This window comes from Callorhinus ursinus, unplaced genomic scaffold, assembly GCF_003265705.2.
Source record: "Callorhinus ursinus isolate GAN/ISIS: 27379988/994484 unplaced genomic scaffold, GSC_fseal_2.0 scaffold4, whole genome shotgun sequence".
Taxonomy (NCBI): Eukaryota; Metazoa; Chordata; class Mammalia; order Carnivora; family Otariidae; genus Callorhinus; species Callorhinus ursinus.
The window spans coordinates 107,140,371-107,157,794 of record NW_027397066.1 but is presented as its reverse complement, the minus strand read 5'-3'; the positions used below and the strand labels follow the sequence as shown (position 1 = coordinate 107,157,794).

At 34.8% G+C, this 17,424-nt stretch overlaps 1 protein-coding gene across 10 annotated transcripts in view; it reads left to right on the top strand.

The window, feature by feature from the left end:
- Positions 1-16,133, top strand: part of SCLT1 (sodium channel and clathrin linker 1) — a 183,836-nt gene extending 167,703 nt beyond the window's left edge. For 4 of the 10 annotated variants that reach the window (XM_073892265.1, XM_073892264.1, XM_025874180.2 and 1 more), the window contains 3 exons: positions 8,015-8,093; positions 10,618-10,713; positions 14,473-15,032. In XM_073892265.1, the coding sequence (XP_073748366.1) occupies positions 8,015-8,093; positions 10,618-10,713; positions 14,473-14,535 (238 nt within the window). In that variant the 3' untranslated portion in view covers positions 14,536-15,032. Of the gene's footprint in view, positions 1-8,014; positions 8,094-10,617; positions 10,714-12,894 lie in introns of those variants that run through there. The other 6 variants (XM_073892263.1, XM_073892266.1, XM_025874179.2 and 3 more) reach the window with 6 other exon arrangements.
- The last annotated feature ends 1,291 nt before the right edge of the window (positions 16,134-17,424 follow it).

The window sequence follows — 17,424 nt, the reverse complement described above, 5'->3', positions numbered from 1 at the left end:
TATTATTCTTTCTTACTGCCTGGCCTCTGCACATGGATATGATTGTAACACTCTTCTTTTCCTTACCCTGCTTACTCTTCTGTTTCTCTTTCATATATCAGCTTAAAAGCCTACTTCCTCTGGAGAGACAGCTCTAATCCCTAATCATCCCTGTACATTCCCATAGCACTTTTTATAGCATTTACTACCTAAAGTAGGAGCTTTTCAGTATTTAGTACTTTATAAGTTTCACTATGGCAGTAACTGGGTCTTGGTCCTCCCTGTCTCCCTAGCATTTAGCATAGTACGTCGAATGTGACAGGCATTCATTTCAGTGTTTGTTGAATGAATGAACTTTATATTCCCTCAATCTTATCCTAAGATCAGCACTTAAAATTAGATGTTGTGAAGAAAATTCACATATTACTTTGTAACTTTGAGTTTATTCTTCAAATAACTTCTTAATAAGCTTCCCATGAATGATTTTTGTACATAAAGCTCCTTCTGACATTCATTTTCCTAGTAGGAATCTCCCAAATTTATGATACCACTTGGTAGCTACTTTGAAAATGTAATCACTGAATCATCTAATTTGTTTTCTTGTGAGAGCAAATATGTGGTGAAAACTTTGAAAAGGCAAAATATAGCATATTAGAAATGTTTTATTAAAATGTGCTAGTTAACTGATTCTGTGGAGTTACCTAAAATTTGTCTCAGCTAAAAACCACTCTGTGTTCCAGGCACCTTTCTAAGCCTTGTGAATACAGTTCCTCCTCTTTCAGAGCTTTCATTCTAATGGGGAGATAAAATAGTAAAAAAGTAAAGCAACAAATAAGATAATTTTAGATGTTTTAAAAAACAAATGGGCACCTGGGTGGCTCAGTTGGTTAAGCGACTGCCTTCGGCTCAGGTCATGATCCTGGAGTCCCAGGATCAAGTCCCACGTCGGGCTCCTCACTCGGCGGGGAGTCTGCTTCTCCCTCTGACCCTCTTCCCTCTCGTGCTATCTCTCATTCTCTCTCTCTCAAATAAGTAAATAAAATCTTAAAAAAAAAAAAAAACAAATGAGTTGATATGATAGGCGGTAACTGGGACAGGGGTGGGAGCTGAAAGGGCTGCACAATTTTTTAAAAAGTGGTCAGAAAAGCTGGCATTTAAACTGAGGCCTGAATGATAGAAATAAATCAACTCTACAAGAAAGCCAGGAAAATATTCCAGGCAGATGGAAGAATAGCAAGTACAAAGCTCCAGTATTAAGAAAGAGTAAACCCATGTACTTAAAGTATAGTGAGTGAAGAGACAAAGTATAAGGTTGAGGAACTAGGCATAGATCAGATCATGAGACTCTTATAGGGAGTTTTAAGTAAAATATTTTTACTTACTATAAGTAAAATATTTAAGTAAGACAATTTTAAGTTAAAAGAAAGACCAATGTACAGTAGTGGGAAATCACTGAAGAATTTTAAACATCCTTAGATCTTTAAAAGATCACTTTAGCTATTGTGTATTGTGTATTATGGACTTAGAGAAGGGGCAAAAATGGAGTCAGGGAGACCAGATATTAGATTATTACCCAATATTCCAGGCAATAGATGATAGTAGCTTAGAGCTGAGTGTGGTCAGTGGAAATGGAGAGAAGTAGGCAGTTATGAAATCTATTAGGGAGGTAAAACAAAATTTATTTGTTGTCAAATACAGGGAATGAGTCAAGGGAGGAATCAAAGATGATGCCTTAGCTTAGACTTGAACATCTGGATAGATGGTGAGGCCTTGTACTGGGAAGGAGGAAACTTGGGGTGGTCTAGATAAGAAGTAGTTTCCATTTTGGACAGGTTACATTTGAGGTACTCATTAGTGTTCCTTGGCAGTCATGGAATAGATGAGATCACTTAGGGGGAATGTGCAGATAGGGAAGGAAAAAACCTGGGACTATGACCAAGAGCACTCTAATATATCTAAAGCTGTCCTGACTGCTTAAACCTGTGGTATTTTTAGTTAACTGAATGAGATTTGAAACCTTAGGATGAATTTCCTTTTTTAGTAGTCAGGTCTTTTGAAGCCCTACAAAAAGTTGAGATCACAATCTGCAATTACTGACCATTTTGCCACATATTTAGGATTAAATTTTTTAAGAAAATCTTCATTTTGCCTTTTAGGTCTTGATATTATATGATGCCACAGATATGCTTTGCTAATATCTCTTGTAATTATGAGGCAGTGTGATTTAATTGAGAGAAGATTTTGATTAAAGACTGGGTATGAACCCCATTTTTTTTTCATTCAATCACTGCATGGCCTTAGGAACATTGAATAACTTCTCTGAGTCTTAATTCCTTTACTTAGAGGATGAGAATAATAACTACTTTGCAAGCTTGAAGTGACAATAAGGTACAGTAGTGAAGTTAAGGTACAGTAGAGAACTCTCTTGGCTGATGTCCACTTAATCATGTAACATTAACCAGTGAACTAAATTGCTGTGCGAAGAATGCTCACCAGTGTCCAAAGCGTGCTACATGTCCTTGCCTTAGTTGACTCCTCTAATGCTGTCGTCTGTCACTTGCTTTACAAGTGTCACTGTGTTTGCTCCCAAACTAGGTTATAACAGTTGTACTTGTTTTAGAAATACATAAATAAATATACCAGTGATATATCAATACAGAAAGAGAAAATTATGATTTCTTTCAAAACTGAATTGGATACTTTGGAGAATTTGCTATTGTGGTACATTTAGACAAACAACCCTGAAAGAATAGAGGGAATACTGTGAAAATCTAGAAAACTCTGTATTTGGATTGCTTGCCAAGTGCCCTTACATGCTTGAACCACATTAATGAAGCCAAAAGTGGAAATAATTGTAGATGATACATTATGGATGTGGTTTGTATAAGAAAGACATTCAACATTGAAACACTCCAATCAGTGCGCTCATACTTTAAAACATAAAAACCAAAAAAAGCTTTGTAGGGGCGCCTGCTTGGCTCAGTCATTAAGCATCTGCCTTTGGCTCAGGTCATGATCCCAGGGTCTTGGGATCGAGCCCCGCATCGGGCTCCCTGCTCAGCAGGAAGCCTGCTTCTCCCTCTCCCGCTCCCCCTGCTTGTGTTCCCTCTCTCGCTGTCTCTCTCTCTCTCTCTGTCAAATAAAAATCTTTTAAAAAATAATAATAAATAAAAATTAAAAAACTTTATATGTTCTAGACAAAAAGTCCAGACAAAATCCTTATCCTTCCTTAGGCCTCAGACCTCTTAAAAATCTCAGTAAATCTATGGACTGTCTTCCCAGAAAAGACAAACACACAAGATCTTACAGATAATTTCAGGGTACTTGGGAGCATACCTAAAGCCTATCTGTGGACCACAGATGAGGAACCCTTGCCTTAGGTTCTCACTTTTGACCTACTTTCATCTCAGATTGATGAGTTTGATGACTTATCAGTGTTGATTGTAATATTTTGTTTACTAAAGCATTTAATGTTTTCTTAACAGATACAGCATATATTATTTTATAAAATTTTGCTTACAGAGAAGGCAGTAAATCAGTTGTATTTTACAACTGTCTTTCTAAATTACATTTTGTAGGCATGACTAGGATTTTATGTCCCATGCACATGAACTATATAAGCGAACTAAAAGTATTTAGGACACTGATGGGCTAAGCAATTCCCAAGGATATAAGGAATTTGTCGTTCTTATACACTTACATTAAAATTGATAGAAGATAATTTTACCTTAAACTTTATAACATATTGTATAACTGCTAGAAGTTATATAGAGAAATTGAGTACAGCTTCCTTTAAATTCTTTAATTTGAATAAAATATGCTTTTTAAGTGCCATAAAGTCGTACAGAAACAAAATGTCACCTGTCTCTTTACTGTCTGTCGGGCTGTGCTTAAATCATCCCTGATAGGTAAGGATGTTTCTGTTTTTAAAGATTTCCAGTGAAGAGATTATATAGCTTTAGTTGGCAGTTGTTTCAAGTGTAATACCACTGTGAAAATCTCTGCAAAGTCTTATTTTATGTTTATCCTAAATCACTAATGATTTAGGGACTCGTACAGGGAACTCTCAGTAATGTTATCTAATGAAGAGAAAATTTCTCATAGATAATACAGACCTGGGTCATCTTCCTGCATCTTTCCTTTATTTCTGCAGGGAAATACCCTGACAAAGAAATAAGAAGTTGCAGAGGACTGACAGGCAGGCTCTAGGAATGTCTCAGGGGATAGAGTTGGCAAAATCACTTTTCTCTCCACCCTTTAATACCTTCTAAAATTTCATTCAGAAGTGAGATTGAAGGAAATGCTTAACTGAAAAGTATCCTTTTCTTAGCCATTTCAAATCCTTTGTAGGAAGAACTAGAACATAAATAAATCTAAATAAATAAAAATAACCTTTATCTACAATATGTTTTGTGGTAGATTCCTCAGTAAATGTTTGTTGAGCAAATAAGGAATAAAATTTTCTAACTGCCAGGTTTTCTGTAGAAATTTAGCCATAAATCAGCAAATGTTTATTGTAAGGCACTGTGGTAAATACTATGGAAATTAAAAACAATCCCCTTTTTAAAAGTTTCCATTATACTTGGGGAAGTGTGTGTGTGTGTGTACATATATGTTATATATGCTTACACACACATATAAATGATTAGCTTTATAATAGAGAATTGCTTAAATTCTTAGAACTTAAAATAAGAATCAAAGCTTTGATTTGAGAAGAGAACTGTCTGGATTAAAATGAACTGGAAAGGAGGTATAGAAGGAAGAGGGTGCCTGGGTGGCTCAGTCAGTTGAGCATTTGACTCTTGATTCTGGCTCAGGTCATGATCTCAGGTCGTGAAGTCAAGCCCCATCAGGCTCCACACTGGGTCTGCTGGAGGTTCTCTCTCTCTCCCTCTCCCTCCGCCCCTTTCCCTGCTTGTGTGCACTAGCACGTGTACTCTCTCTCTCTCTCTCTGAAATGAATGAATGAATTAATAAAATTTAAAAAAAAAGGGGAAGGGGGCAAAGGTGGAATCTTAAAGAATGGGAGGATTTTAAAGGGAAATCTAAAAAAGAGGATACAGAAAATGACAAACATGAGCCTAAAAGTGTTACATATATGGTTAATGTGTGAGATTGTGAGAACCTAACCAAAGTGGAAGGCGGCTACTGGAGATAAGATTAAAAAGAGGTATTACACAAAATTTTGGAGGATTTTGAATGCCAGCCTCAGGAATTTGGATTATTTTGTCCAATAGCAGAAAGCCACTGGAAGTTACTGCTTAAGAAAGCAAATTATTAATTTGCTCTCTCTCAACTTAATGAAAAAATAAAATCTTGAAAAGAACTTGAGTTGTGATGGTAGCACTGCTATAGAAATAAAAAGATGCAAGAGACATTGCAAAGGAAGAGTCTATTTAGGGGCAAACTACATGTTGCATTTAAGAGAAAATGAGAAATAGAGTTGAGGTGTTTAACTTATAAGGCAATGAGGGCAGAGATGTCGATATAAAAATTGAGTAGCAAGATGAGAAGGAGGTTTTCAAGGAAATGCAAAAAGTTTGATATTAGGCATGTTAAATTTGAATAAAAGACTGAACCTTTAGGGAAGAAGTCAGAAATAAAGATATAATTTGTTAGGTTTTTATGTGAATGTATAAATCTTTATATTCCTCGAATATCTAATACACAAACTCACACGTATATACTCTTCACTTCTTCATTCAACTAACATTTAGCAATTGCCTGCCATGTTGCAATGTAGGGGAGTGGTTAAGAGCACAGAGCTTGAAACAAAAGGGCCCAGTTTTTGCATTCTGACTCTACAACTGGACTAGCTACATGACCTACCTTTATTTTTAAATTTCTGTTTTTAAATTTTCTCATATGTAAAACTGGGGATCTCATAGGGTTATCATGAAAACTAAATAATTTAAATAAAACACTCAGAAGTGCCTGGCACATAGCACTATGAAAGTGTTTGCTGTTATTATCACCATCATCATCATCTTCGCTATTACTTGTCAAGCTCTACTGAGTACCAAATCCTAAGGATAAACGTGCTCACCATCCAGTAGGGGTTACAGAGCTTGATACACAACAGCATATTTACACAGATTAAAAATAACTGAAAGTTAATCATTTGAATCTTTGTGGTCTTAAATTTTGTGGAAAATTATTACTGTCTAATAGTACTTGTCAGAAATTATTACTTTCATGTAAAATGTCATGGGTAAGTGAATAGTTTAGGTATCAAATTATGCAGTAGGTGTTTTCTGAGAAGGTCTTATATAAACTGAATGTTGGCTAACTTTATACATGGGATCATTGTATCATCTTAATCTCAGTAGTACTCAAAGGTTATTTCTCAGTAGCACTAACGTGCATAAATTTACCTTTAATTACATTTGGCCTAGAAGACTAGCCACTTCAGTCATTTTGCCTTTCGTCGCTTTGTTATGTTAATGTTGAGGTGCAGCAGTAATTTTAAGCTACACAAGGTACTTGAAAGTAAGCACAGTAATTTATTCTACGTTATTATTACCACCAGAAGAAAGTGAAGGTAAAACATTTGGGTTTGTCTGTCACAGAATCAATGATAGATACTCTGTGTCCTCATAAACTGTGCCATATATGGATGAAGCCATTTCCCTCTTCGTTCTGTTATGGCAATAATTATGTGTTTACTACCATATACCTTGGCACATAGTGTTCAGTAAATATTTGTGGAATTGATTTTGTGGATGACATTATTTTTTATTCTCTCCTATATATTTATAAAAATTGCTTGCTGATTTTAACAATTACTCATACACATATAGGTCACTTAAGGGGCTTACCACGTTTTTAGGCTGTGCAGCTCATTTGGAAAAAATTGAAAGCTGAAGTTATTTTAGAAGTGTTAATCTGTTGATTTATTTAAGAAGCAGAAGGTCAAAGGATAAAAAATCAATCCTGAATTAACTGGGTATTTTAATACTCAGAAATTTGATCTTTTTAAAAATTATTTTTAAGACTATATTGTTTCTGGGATGCCTGGGTGGCTCAGTCAGTTAAGCATCTGCCTTTGGCTCAGGTCATGATCCCAGGGTCCGGGCATTGAGTCCCACATCGGGCTCCTTGCTCAGTAGGGAGGCTGCTTCTCCCTCTGACTGCTACTCCCCCTGCTTGTGCTCTCTCTCTCACTCTCTGACAAATAAATAAAATCTTTAAGGAAAAAAAAAGACTATATTGTTTCTGCATCTAACCTGAGACTCTTGAAATTATCTTTGGCCAAAAGCAAGATATGCTCATATGTTGGAGGAAAAAAAAAAGAGAAAGAGGAAAAGGAAGACGGCCAGCTCTGTGTATAAGATAAATCCAGCTATTAAAGCATAACGGATATGAATAAAATATAGCTCATATACAACCAAAACATAAATACCAATTCTGAATATACTACACTGAAATGATGTTGGAGTGATTAATATTACCTTAGATTTCTAAAAATTGAGTTCCTCTAAGAAGCACTCTATATGAATCTTAAAAATGTATACTATAGCTAAGAATCACAGTAGCTCTTATGAGATTTTATAATAACAAATACTTTATCTGTTTAATATGAGTATATGTTCATTTTAATGCCAAATAATTCCTCAAGATAATAATACTGAAAACACTTAAGTACTTTTAGAATATATGTGTGTGTGTGTTTTGGGGGGTTTTTTTGTGTGGTAAAATATATATAAAATTTAACAGTTTTTTAACATTTTTATAGTTGTGATAAAATACACATGAGATTTACCATCTTAATCATTTTTAAGTGTACAGTTCAGTAGTGTCCAGTGTTGTATTCACAGTGTACAGCTAATCTCCAGAATACATGTGCATTTTATAAAGAAATAAATGAGTCGTTTAAAATATGGTCTATTGAAAAGAGACTTTGTTTTACACATAAGGTATTTTTGTTTAAAACATGAACAGAACATATATCTCACTAAAAAAGATTCTATTTTGCTAGATTTTTGAACAATGATATTAATGACTTGGGTGGGGGGAACTGTCTCTTGATTAATAGGAGTGAGCTGAGTCGACAGAAACTTCATACCCAAGAGCTGCTTTCTCAGCTGGAAATGGCAAATGAAAAGGTAGTTGAGGTAAGATAATGACTCTCCTGGGAAGTACTTTCTGCTGCAGCTTGATACACATGTTACAGAATTTTATCTGAGCCAACTCCAAATTAATTCTCTACTTGGAAATGACCATACAGGGGTGAGTACTCCTTGTAGAGAAATCATCCATAACCCTAAAAGTCCACATTTTATAATGTGAATAAAAGCTTTGAAAGTCAGTGACTCATCATATGTAAATGACAAAAGGTAGAGCTCCTATTTCAGTTTCCCCAATATAACTTGTGCCGTGTTGCAGAAAATGTGTTAAGATCCCCTTCATTTCTAAGCATGTTTAAGATTATATTTTTTAGCCCTTTCTCATATTTTGTTTTAATTCAACACATAAGAAATGTAGAAATTACCTTTGCCTACTGGAATGTATTAAAATACTCCTTCAGATTAATGCTTTAGAACTAAATGCAACAAGAGCTCATCATTTTCCTCTTTGAATCTTTAAAAAAAAGTTAATGTCTAGATTATGATTAGAGCTTTCTAGAACTCTAGTTCTTCGTTTGATGTTCTAACTTCAAATGTATTTGTTGGAATTTCATTAATACGCTATATGGTCCACTATATTTTTGTGGCCATCTATAGAGAGGCCATAATGAAATCATTACTCTTAAGTTTCAAAGCACTATAAATTGATATGAGCCATTTAGAATACAAACAATAGCCATTAAAATACTTGTAGTTTTCAAAACTTCCAGGAATCTGTACTTAAGGAAATAATTTAAAATATGAAAAAATTTAAAGGCAGATATTCAACACAATAATGTTAATAATATTAGAAGATCAAAAGCAACCAAAATAATCAGTTGAAAAAGAACAGTTGCATATATTATGATTTACCTAACCTGGACTGTTTCTTAACCATTATGATGGTAGCACAGAAAAATGTATATTGTATGTAATCTGATGGTACCTATGAAAGTGATTATTATAGATGATGTGATTTTACCCCCAGGTTTTCTCTAGTGTTAATGATGTGCCTTTTAAATTTAAGACTACATATTTAAATATCTTAGTAAATTGAAACAGCCAGTATAGTTCTCTTCATAAAATTTAATTTTGCTTTTGGGCACAATAAAAAATATAATCTTGTTTTAGCAGTATATTGTTATTTCAGTATTTTATATTACTAGGCATGACATTCACCGTTACCACATATGTTAGGGAACTATCTAGTTCTTCATAGAAAGTGTGTTTTTTTTACTATTCCTGATTAGACTGCTGTTACTCTCTCAATTCAGAAAAGTGCCAGAAAACCACATAATAATTCTAGTTGTACAGAAACTTTTTTTTTCAGGCTAGTAAGTATGGAAAGGACAAATACATTTTATAATTGATAGTTTCTTTGAACTTGTCTGCATGACAGCATGTTGTGATAGATTTATATTCATAATGTCCATATAGTTTCCTAAGGCTACTCTAACAAAGTATTATGAACTTGGTGATTTAAGCAACAGAAATTTACTGTCTCACAACTCTGGAGGCCAGAAGTCCAAATCAAGAAGTCAGCAAAATTGGTTCCCTCTGAGGGAGAACCTGTTCTATGCCTCTCTCCTAGTTTCTGGTGGCCTCATGCGTTCCTTGGTTTGTAGATGGTATTTTCCCTGTGTCTTCATGTGGTCTTCCCTTTGTCCATGTCAGTCTCTGTGTCCAAATTTCCCCTTTTTATGAAGGTACTAGGCATATTGGATTAGGATCCACCCTAAAACCTCATCTTACCTTAATTATCAGCAAAGACCCTATTTCCAAATAAGATCACATTCATAAGTACTGGGGTTTAAGACTTCAACATCCTTTTTTAGGGACATAATTCAATCCATACCAATGCCATATTTGTTGATGATCCTAATATCCTCTAGAGTATACAAATGTATTAGGGAGCATGTAGAAACAGAGTTCTTCCCCCTTTTAAGTAACACCTTTAACATACAAATCGTTTAAGATGAGTCTATCTTTTTCAAAAATCAAGATTTCTAGAATGAATATTTTCTGTTCTCTGCACTTTAATAGTGGCAACGTCACAATTTCTCTAGAAGCTTGCTTTCACATGGTAGTTCTGAATCACTAGCAAACAACATCAACACCACCCAAGAACTCGGTAGGAGTGCCAATTCTCAAAATTCATCCCATCCTACTGAAGCTCTGGTTGTGTTTTCATATTCTAGGTGATTCTGAAGCAGTGATCTAGCATCCCAAGGTTAATATCAAATATTAAAAAAAAATGTATTGAAAATCTTGGTCTTCTGATTCACTTTGATTTTAAATTTAATTCACTTTCTTTGGTAACATGTAGAGGGGAAAAAAATAATGTAGTCAAAGTGTGAAACCAATTTTGAACTTTGAAATTCATAATTTGAAAAAATGTAAATTTGGAGCTATATTATCTTTGCGTTTTATAAGGAGTAAAGGAATACTCAAATTTTTCATTGATTATTCCACAAAACCTTTCTGTGTCACATATGGATTTCTAACTTGTTTGTTTTGTATTTCCCCATAACAGAATGAAAAACTAATTCTAGAGCATCAAGAAAAAGCCAACAGACTTCAAAGGCGTCTAAGTCAGGCAGAACAGAGAGCGGCTTCGGCTTCCCAGCAGGTAGGGAGCTTCCTCATTATCCCTGACAGTAAATAGTCTGAGTAGATCAAAAGATAAGAAAAGTTCCTCAAAAGTTCCCAGAGAACTAGTAGTTTTATTTTTACTTGATTAAACTATTTAAAAGTAGTCTCTTTAATATTTGAGGTTGAAAAAGTAAACTTTAAAAACAGAAATAAACACGAGTCTCCTAAATTGACACCTAAATCTAGAACTGTGCTGTCCAATATGATAGCCACTAGCCATAAGCAGCAGTTTAAATTTAAATTAATTATTAAAATTAAGTAAATTAAAATTTGAAATCCTCATTACACTGGCTGGGTTTCTTTCTTTTTTTTTTTTTAGATTTATTTATTTGAGAGAGAGAGAGAGTGCACATGCAAGTGAGGGAAGGAGCAGAGGGTGAAGGAGAGAATCTCAAGCAGACTCCATGCTGAGTGCAGAGCCCAATGCAGGGCTCGATCCTACAACTCAGAGATCATGACCTGAGCCAAAACCAAGAGTCCAGATGCCTAACCGAATGAGCCACCCAGGTGCCCCGCACTGGCTGGCTTTCAAGTGCTCGGTAGCCATATGTAACTATGATCCTCATATTGGACAGCATAAATAGAACTCTATGATCACAGAAAGTTCTTTTGAACAGCACTGCTCTAGAATTTTATTCTGTCTAGGCATGATCACTGACAGATTTGAAAGTAGAAAACATTGCTTTGAATGTAATATTTCTAATTGCACTTTGTTTTTATTGTAGTTTTTTAAATGGAAAAAATGACTTAAAGGTTAAGTTCATTTAATGCACATTTGTATATAACCATATAAATCTAAAATACTGTATAAGTTGTCCAATGGGAAATAGAGTAGAAAATGCAGAACATCAATAAAATACTAAGGGGTAATTACTCATACACACATCATGTAAAGAAAATGGGCCAGTTACTTAAAGTGGGAGCAATAGTTCCTCCTACCTCCTATTAGGAACAATATGAGATCATCTAGTGATTATAAAGATAGGCTGGAAACAGTTTAGATGGATAGATCTAGATAGGCAGGCAAAGAAACCATGTTACTACCTTATTAAATATGTTTGGTTATAAATGTACTGTTTCAATCAAAATTAATATTATGCATAGATATAACAGTATTTCATACATACTACAGCAGCTCTAAATACTCATTGATTTCAGTTTATGTATGTGATATTTATAGATTTTTTTTGAAATCTACTTCTGATATGAACAATGCATGGCACTTAAAGAAAATCCAGTAATTTGCCCTTCTGTTCCCCTCTCCCTTGAAAGTAATTATAGCTTTATCGAATAAATTTAATTTTTTATTAAATTATGAATTAATGGATTAAGTAGTTTATCATTCAAGAAAGCATTCATTCATTTAGATTATAAGTTAACAGGAGCCAAGGTGTACTGGGCAGTATCTTAAGAGTGTGTGTTTTAATGTCAGGCACATAGCCTGGGGCCATTAAGTAGCCATGTGATTTGGGGCAATTTCAACTTTTCTAAGCCTCAGTGTCTTCGTGCTTGATGTAGAATAATAACACTTCCCTTATAGAGTTACTGAAAAATCAAAGGAATTAACACATATAAGCATTTAGTATAATCATTAAGTGGTTAGTAAATACTTGGTTATATAAGAAGTTAAATTCTACATCACAGTCCTAAGAGCTTTAAGTTTGCCTTTTTTAAGGAATATGGTAAAGAAAATGCCTACTTAAAATCAACTACCTTGAGTTCTATAGGTACAGTTATAGAACGTTAGTTAGATAATCCAGTTGGCATCTCGTTTAGTCTCCGTCCAGGTAGAATTAAACCCAAGCATCCCAACACAGGTGTTTTTCTCCTGTTACTTAAACTCTCTAATGACAAAGATTTCACCCTTCTGTTTGTGAGCTTTTTTTTTTTTTAATGCTGTGTCAGTAACCACTTCACAGTTTTTTCCTTAAGCTTTTCTCCTTCCATCCTGTTTTCATTGAAGATGAAAAGTAATCATTCAGCATTGTCCTTACCCACAAAAAGGAATTATTCCCTAGAGTGGAGTTAATATTTTTTCTCTCTTAAATGAGTCCAAGTTATAAACTTTTTGTATTAGACATATGTTCAGTTTTTTAAAATCTTTATCTTTGCTTTCTCTGGATTCTTTCTAATTTTCCCATCTTCCTCTAAAAACTAGAAACTGTTATTAGAAAGACTATCCTGGTAAGGGCCTGATTACTCAACAAAACAAAGGATTGGAGTTAGAAGATTATTATTTCCTCTAACATGCAGCCCAGCATCATGCGCAAGCCCTGCATTGTACCGAGTCTTCCATGCTCTGAATGTGCTATTCTGATCAACTTTTTCTGTACATTCTTCATCCATCTTTGGACTATGGTTATATGTTCTAAGTGTATTAGTCTAAACTACTGAAAGCCATACTGCGTTCTTTTAACACTAAAATCAGTGTGGTGAAGCCTTTCTACGCAAGAACACAAAACCTAGGAACTATGAAAAGAAATTAATAAATGTGAACATGTAAAATTTCAGATATCTGCATTTTAAAGTCATAAAATCAATGACAAACTGAGAAAAATATCTGCAATCCTGTGACAAAAGTAATATCCTTAACATATATATAAAGAATGGCTAAATCAACAAAAAAAGTGCAACAGTACAATAGACAAAGAATAAAACTTATAGAAAAGGAAAGACAGATGGCTTTTAAATATTTGAAAAGATGCTCATCCTTACCCATAAGACAAATACAAGCTTAAACCATAATCACATATCATTTTTCACCGTTTCACAATCATGTCAGATCATGAAGTTTGTTAATACATTAAGCTGGCGCTTCCACACATTACTAATGTAAATGTGTGTTGGTGCAATCTCTTTGGAGCCCAATTTGGCAGTATCTCTCAAAAAATTGTGATGTACATCACCTTTGACCCAGTCGTTCTAAGAATTTATTCTGCAGGTGGTGTCCTTGGACCTGGGCAAGTCTGTGCAGGAAAGCATGTCAAAATACTAATTGCAGCATTGCCTATAATTTTAAAAGATTAAAAGCCACCTAAATGCCCATCCATAGAAAACCAGGAAAGTTTGCTGCTGTTAAGGGGAATAAAGTAGGTCTCACATGGAGTCATTTGTAAAGTAGATCATTTAGAAGGAAAAAAACCAAGATGAAAGGTGTGTATTTTATCATTTTTTAAATAAAAAGAGGTGAGGAAATATATGCATCTATTCTCATTTAGAATTTATTTCTAGAAATATACTTAGAAAATGGAAATGATTGTATCTGGAAAGAGGGCTATAGAATGAAGGACAGCGGTGAGACGGATTCTTTATGATGTATACTCTATTGTACTGTTAGATTTTTTTTTTTACTTTGTATGTATAATATCAACTCCAATTGATTACCAGTCTTGTGTTGTGCTGGCTCACACTTAGTTTGTATTTTACTCACTTTTCTAGTTAACTTTTTATCTAGATGTTTTTAATCCATCTGTGAAATATGTTTTAGAATTCTAAGTACTGTATATCACTCTGAGCTATGGAATGTCATATTTGCCCTGCATATCTCTAGTGTAATACAGGTATTTTAAAGTCTCAAGAGTAAAACATACATGAACACCAAAAATGACCTCTTACAGGACCCTCTCCAGTAAGATTATTTTCAATAATTGTAAGTTGTGATGCATTATACTTTGTATTAGTGTAAGATTTTCCATAGAAAAAGTAACTATTTACTGATTGTCTATTTTAATTGCAGCTCAGTGTGATTACAGTGCAGAGAAGAAAAGCAGCCTCCATGATGAATCTGGAAAATATTTAAAAATATTCATAGTTCACTCACAGAACTTTAGAATTGGGAAAGCTGTTGGACTAGAAGTGTATTGAAATGGTAAAAACCTGCAGAGAATGGTTAAGGCTTGTGTCATTTTGCATAAGCATTTTCCATTCTGTTTTGAGGGTTATGGGAAAACAGAACAGTGGCAGCTTCCTGTAAGTAAAGAAAATATAACCCTATATTGAGCTTCAGTGGAGAATAAAGCCAACTGAGAAGAATTCATTGCCTTCATCAACGTGTCTGTTTTTCAATTCCCCCTTTCTTCCGTTGGAAGAGCATAATAATTTTCAAACTATACTAATCATGGGAAAGAGATTTTTAAGACAATGTTAGATTTTAATATTTCAGGTTCCATGATTTGAGAATTTTACATCTAATTGTTACTCCTAACTCATTTTTTTAAGTTCCCAAGTATCCAATTTATTATAAACTCATAAATGTAATAAATTATGCACTTTCTAAAATGATTCTGTCATGTATTTTAATGTATAATTGTAGTGATTCGTTTTTAATTTACACGATTTCCAGTATTTATCATATATTGATATTTAAGAATATGGGAGGTTTTGTTTTTTGTTTTTGCTCTGTTACTCAAAGCAGTACTAATCAAGTGGAATCTTCAAGTCTGAGAATGCGTGGGCATTGAACTATTGCAGTCTAGTTGATTTTCACAGATCCACGTAGTTAGCTCTTCTCTGCTCCTAGTTTGAACTTGGGACACCTGCTTTCTGCTGATGAGTGCAGATAAGTGCGCATCTGGTTAACAAGTTAGGAAACTATTGCAGTAGTCCAGATAAAAGATAATGAATTGAGTTTGAAGTGACATGAAAACATTCATGTGCCAATATTCAAGCAGCTGTCAGAAGCTTAGGACTGGTGCTAGCAAACCGGGATAGGAAGGGTGTCTTTGGCACGGGACTGAGAATCGAAGCCATGGAGTATAGGAGCTTGCCTGGAGGCTTCATGTGATGTGGCTGACTACCTCTTCCCCTCATTTCTTGTGCTACAGCTCTGATGGTGGCCTTCTGCTTCCGTCAGTACATCATCCTTCCTCCTCGCAGGATCTCCATGCCTCCGTTGCCATCTGCACGTTCTTCAGATCACCACTGCTCAGACATCCCTGTCTCAGAGAACCTTCCAGCCCCCAGACTAGGTTAGGTCCCCTTGTATTTCTCATAACAGTGTGCTGGATTTTTGATTCATAGCACTTGGGAGAATTTGTAATTAACTCTTTTTGAATTTTTTCTTCAATGTCATCAGTCTGCAGACTCCTTGAGAACAAGACCCATGTCTGCTCTCCTTCCTTGTATTCTTAGCAACTCAACATAGTTTCTGGCACACAGAGGGTATTCAATAACTGTTTTATTCAGAAACTGAAAAAGAATTTTTAAGGACAGGACCTTAGAAAATGTCTTCATTTTGTTGAATGAGTTCGGGGAGAGGAATCCTTGAAGGAGACTGAACAGGAGCAGTAAGAAGGCTGTAGCCAAGAGAATCCAAGATGACAAAAACTAAAGGAGGCAGGGATTCTGATCTTATGTGTAGGAGGGGACAAATGGTTCCTAGTGTCCAATGCCGTGATGAGATGAAATAATACAAATATGATATTTATTTTTTTTTAAAGATTTTATTTATTTGACGGAGAGAGACACAGCGAGAGAGGGAACACAAGCAAGGGGGAGTGGGAGAGGGAGAAGCAGGCTTCCCGCTGAGCGAAGAGCCCGATGCGGGGCTCAATCCCAGGACCCTAGGATCATGACCCGAGCTGAAGGCAGACGCTTAATGACTGAGCCACCCAGGCACCCCCAAATATGATATTTAAATGATAATTAGGCACTTAGCTTACTTTCATTTCCTAAGAATTTTTCATTTGATTGATTCTCTAATGTAAAGTTCTTCCCATGTCATTCGCAGACTAATTTCCATGTAATGAGTTATGTTCATATTCATGTTTATAGAATATAAAATTTATTTTTAAAAACTTTTAATTAGAGAAGATGTTAGAATTATATCGTACCAAAAAAAAAATGAGACTGGAGGAGGAAGCACTTTGGAAACTAACATCATAGACAAATGGAAAGTATGATTGTTGTCCTTTTTCAAGAAGAAAATCTAACTTCCCAGACTCATTTCTTCAAGGTAAATCTTTCAGCATAAGCACTTTCTCTGAACTTTGGCCATAAGCACCTACTCTTTACATTTGAATATTGATAACCTTCTCTCCAGTTGGATCTCCTTGAATACTTAGACAGTCTCCAAGTAAAGGATAGGCGGATAGGCTACTGACAGGCAGATGATAGGCCTTTCTTACCTCTGCTGAATTTGAACAGACTTAAGCTGTGTTTACCAACAGAACTGAACATACATGTTATTTTTCTTTCAGAGAAGTTTGTTAGCTGATGATTTCCAATGTAAAAATGTAGTGGAGTTTTTGACTTTTCTCATATTGGTCAGTCTTGCCTTCATTTACAAAGAATATAAGCATCATTTTTCTGTGAACTGTATTTTAGGAGACAGGGGAAATGAATAGGAAAAAGAAAAGAAATGATGTAAATCTGAAATTGAAGACAACACAGCCAGTTCATTTTATTTATTCATGTTTCTTTATTTGTGTCTCCCTGAAGAAGAAAAGAGATATGATTACCTCTTCTTCCCTTTGTATACAAATATGCAAATTGGGGCAGCCAACAATCTTCTAATTTCTCCTCTGGTGTGATCACTGTAACTACCCCAAATATGGGAGAACATTAGCAACAATTCAGTCATTCGTTTATTCAGCAAATATGAATATTTCATAGCTGCACAGTCTGCCAAGCCAACTCTCAGACAAATCAAGGAAGAATGAAAAAATACTTTAAACATTTTGGTATAAAT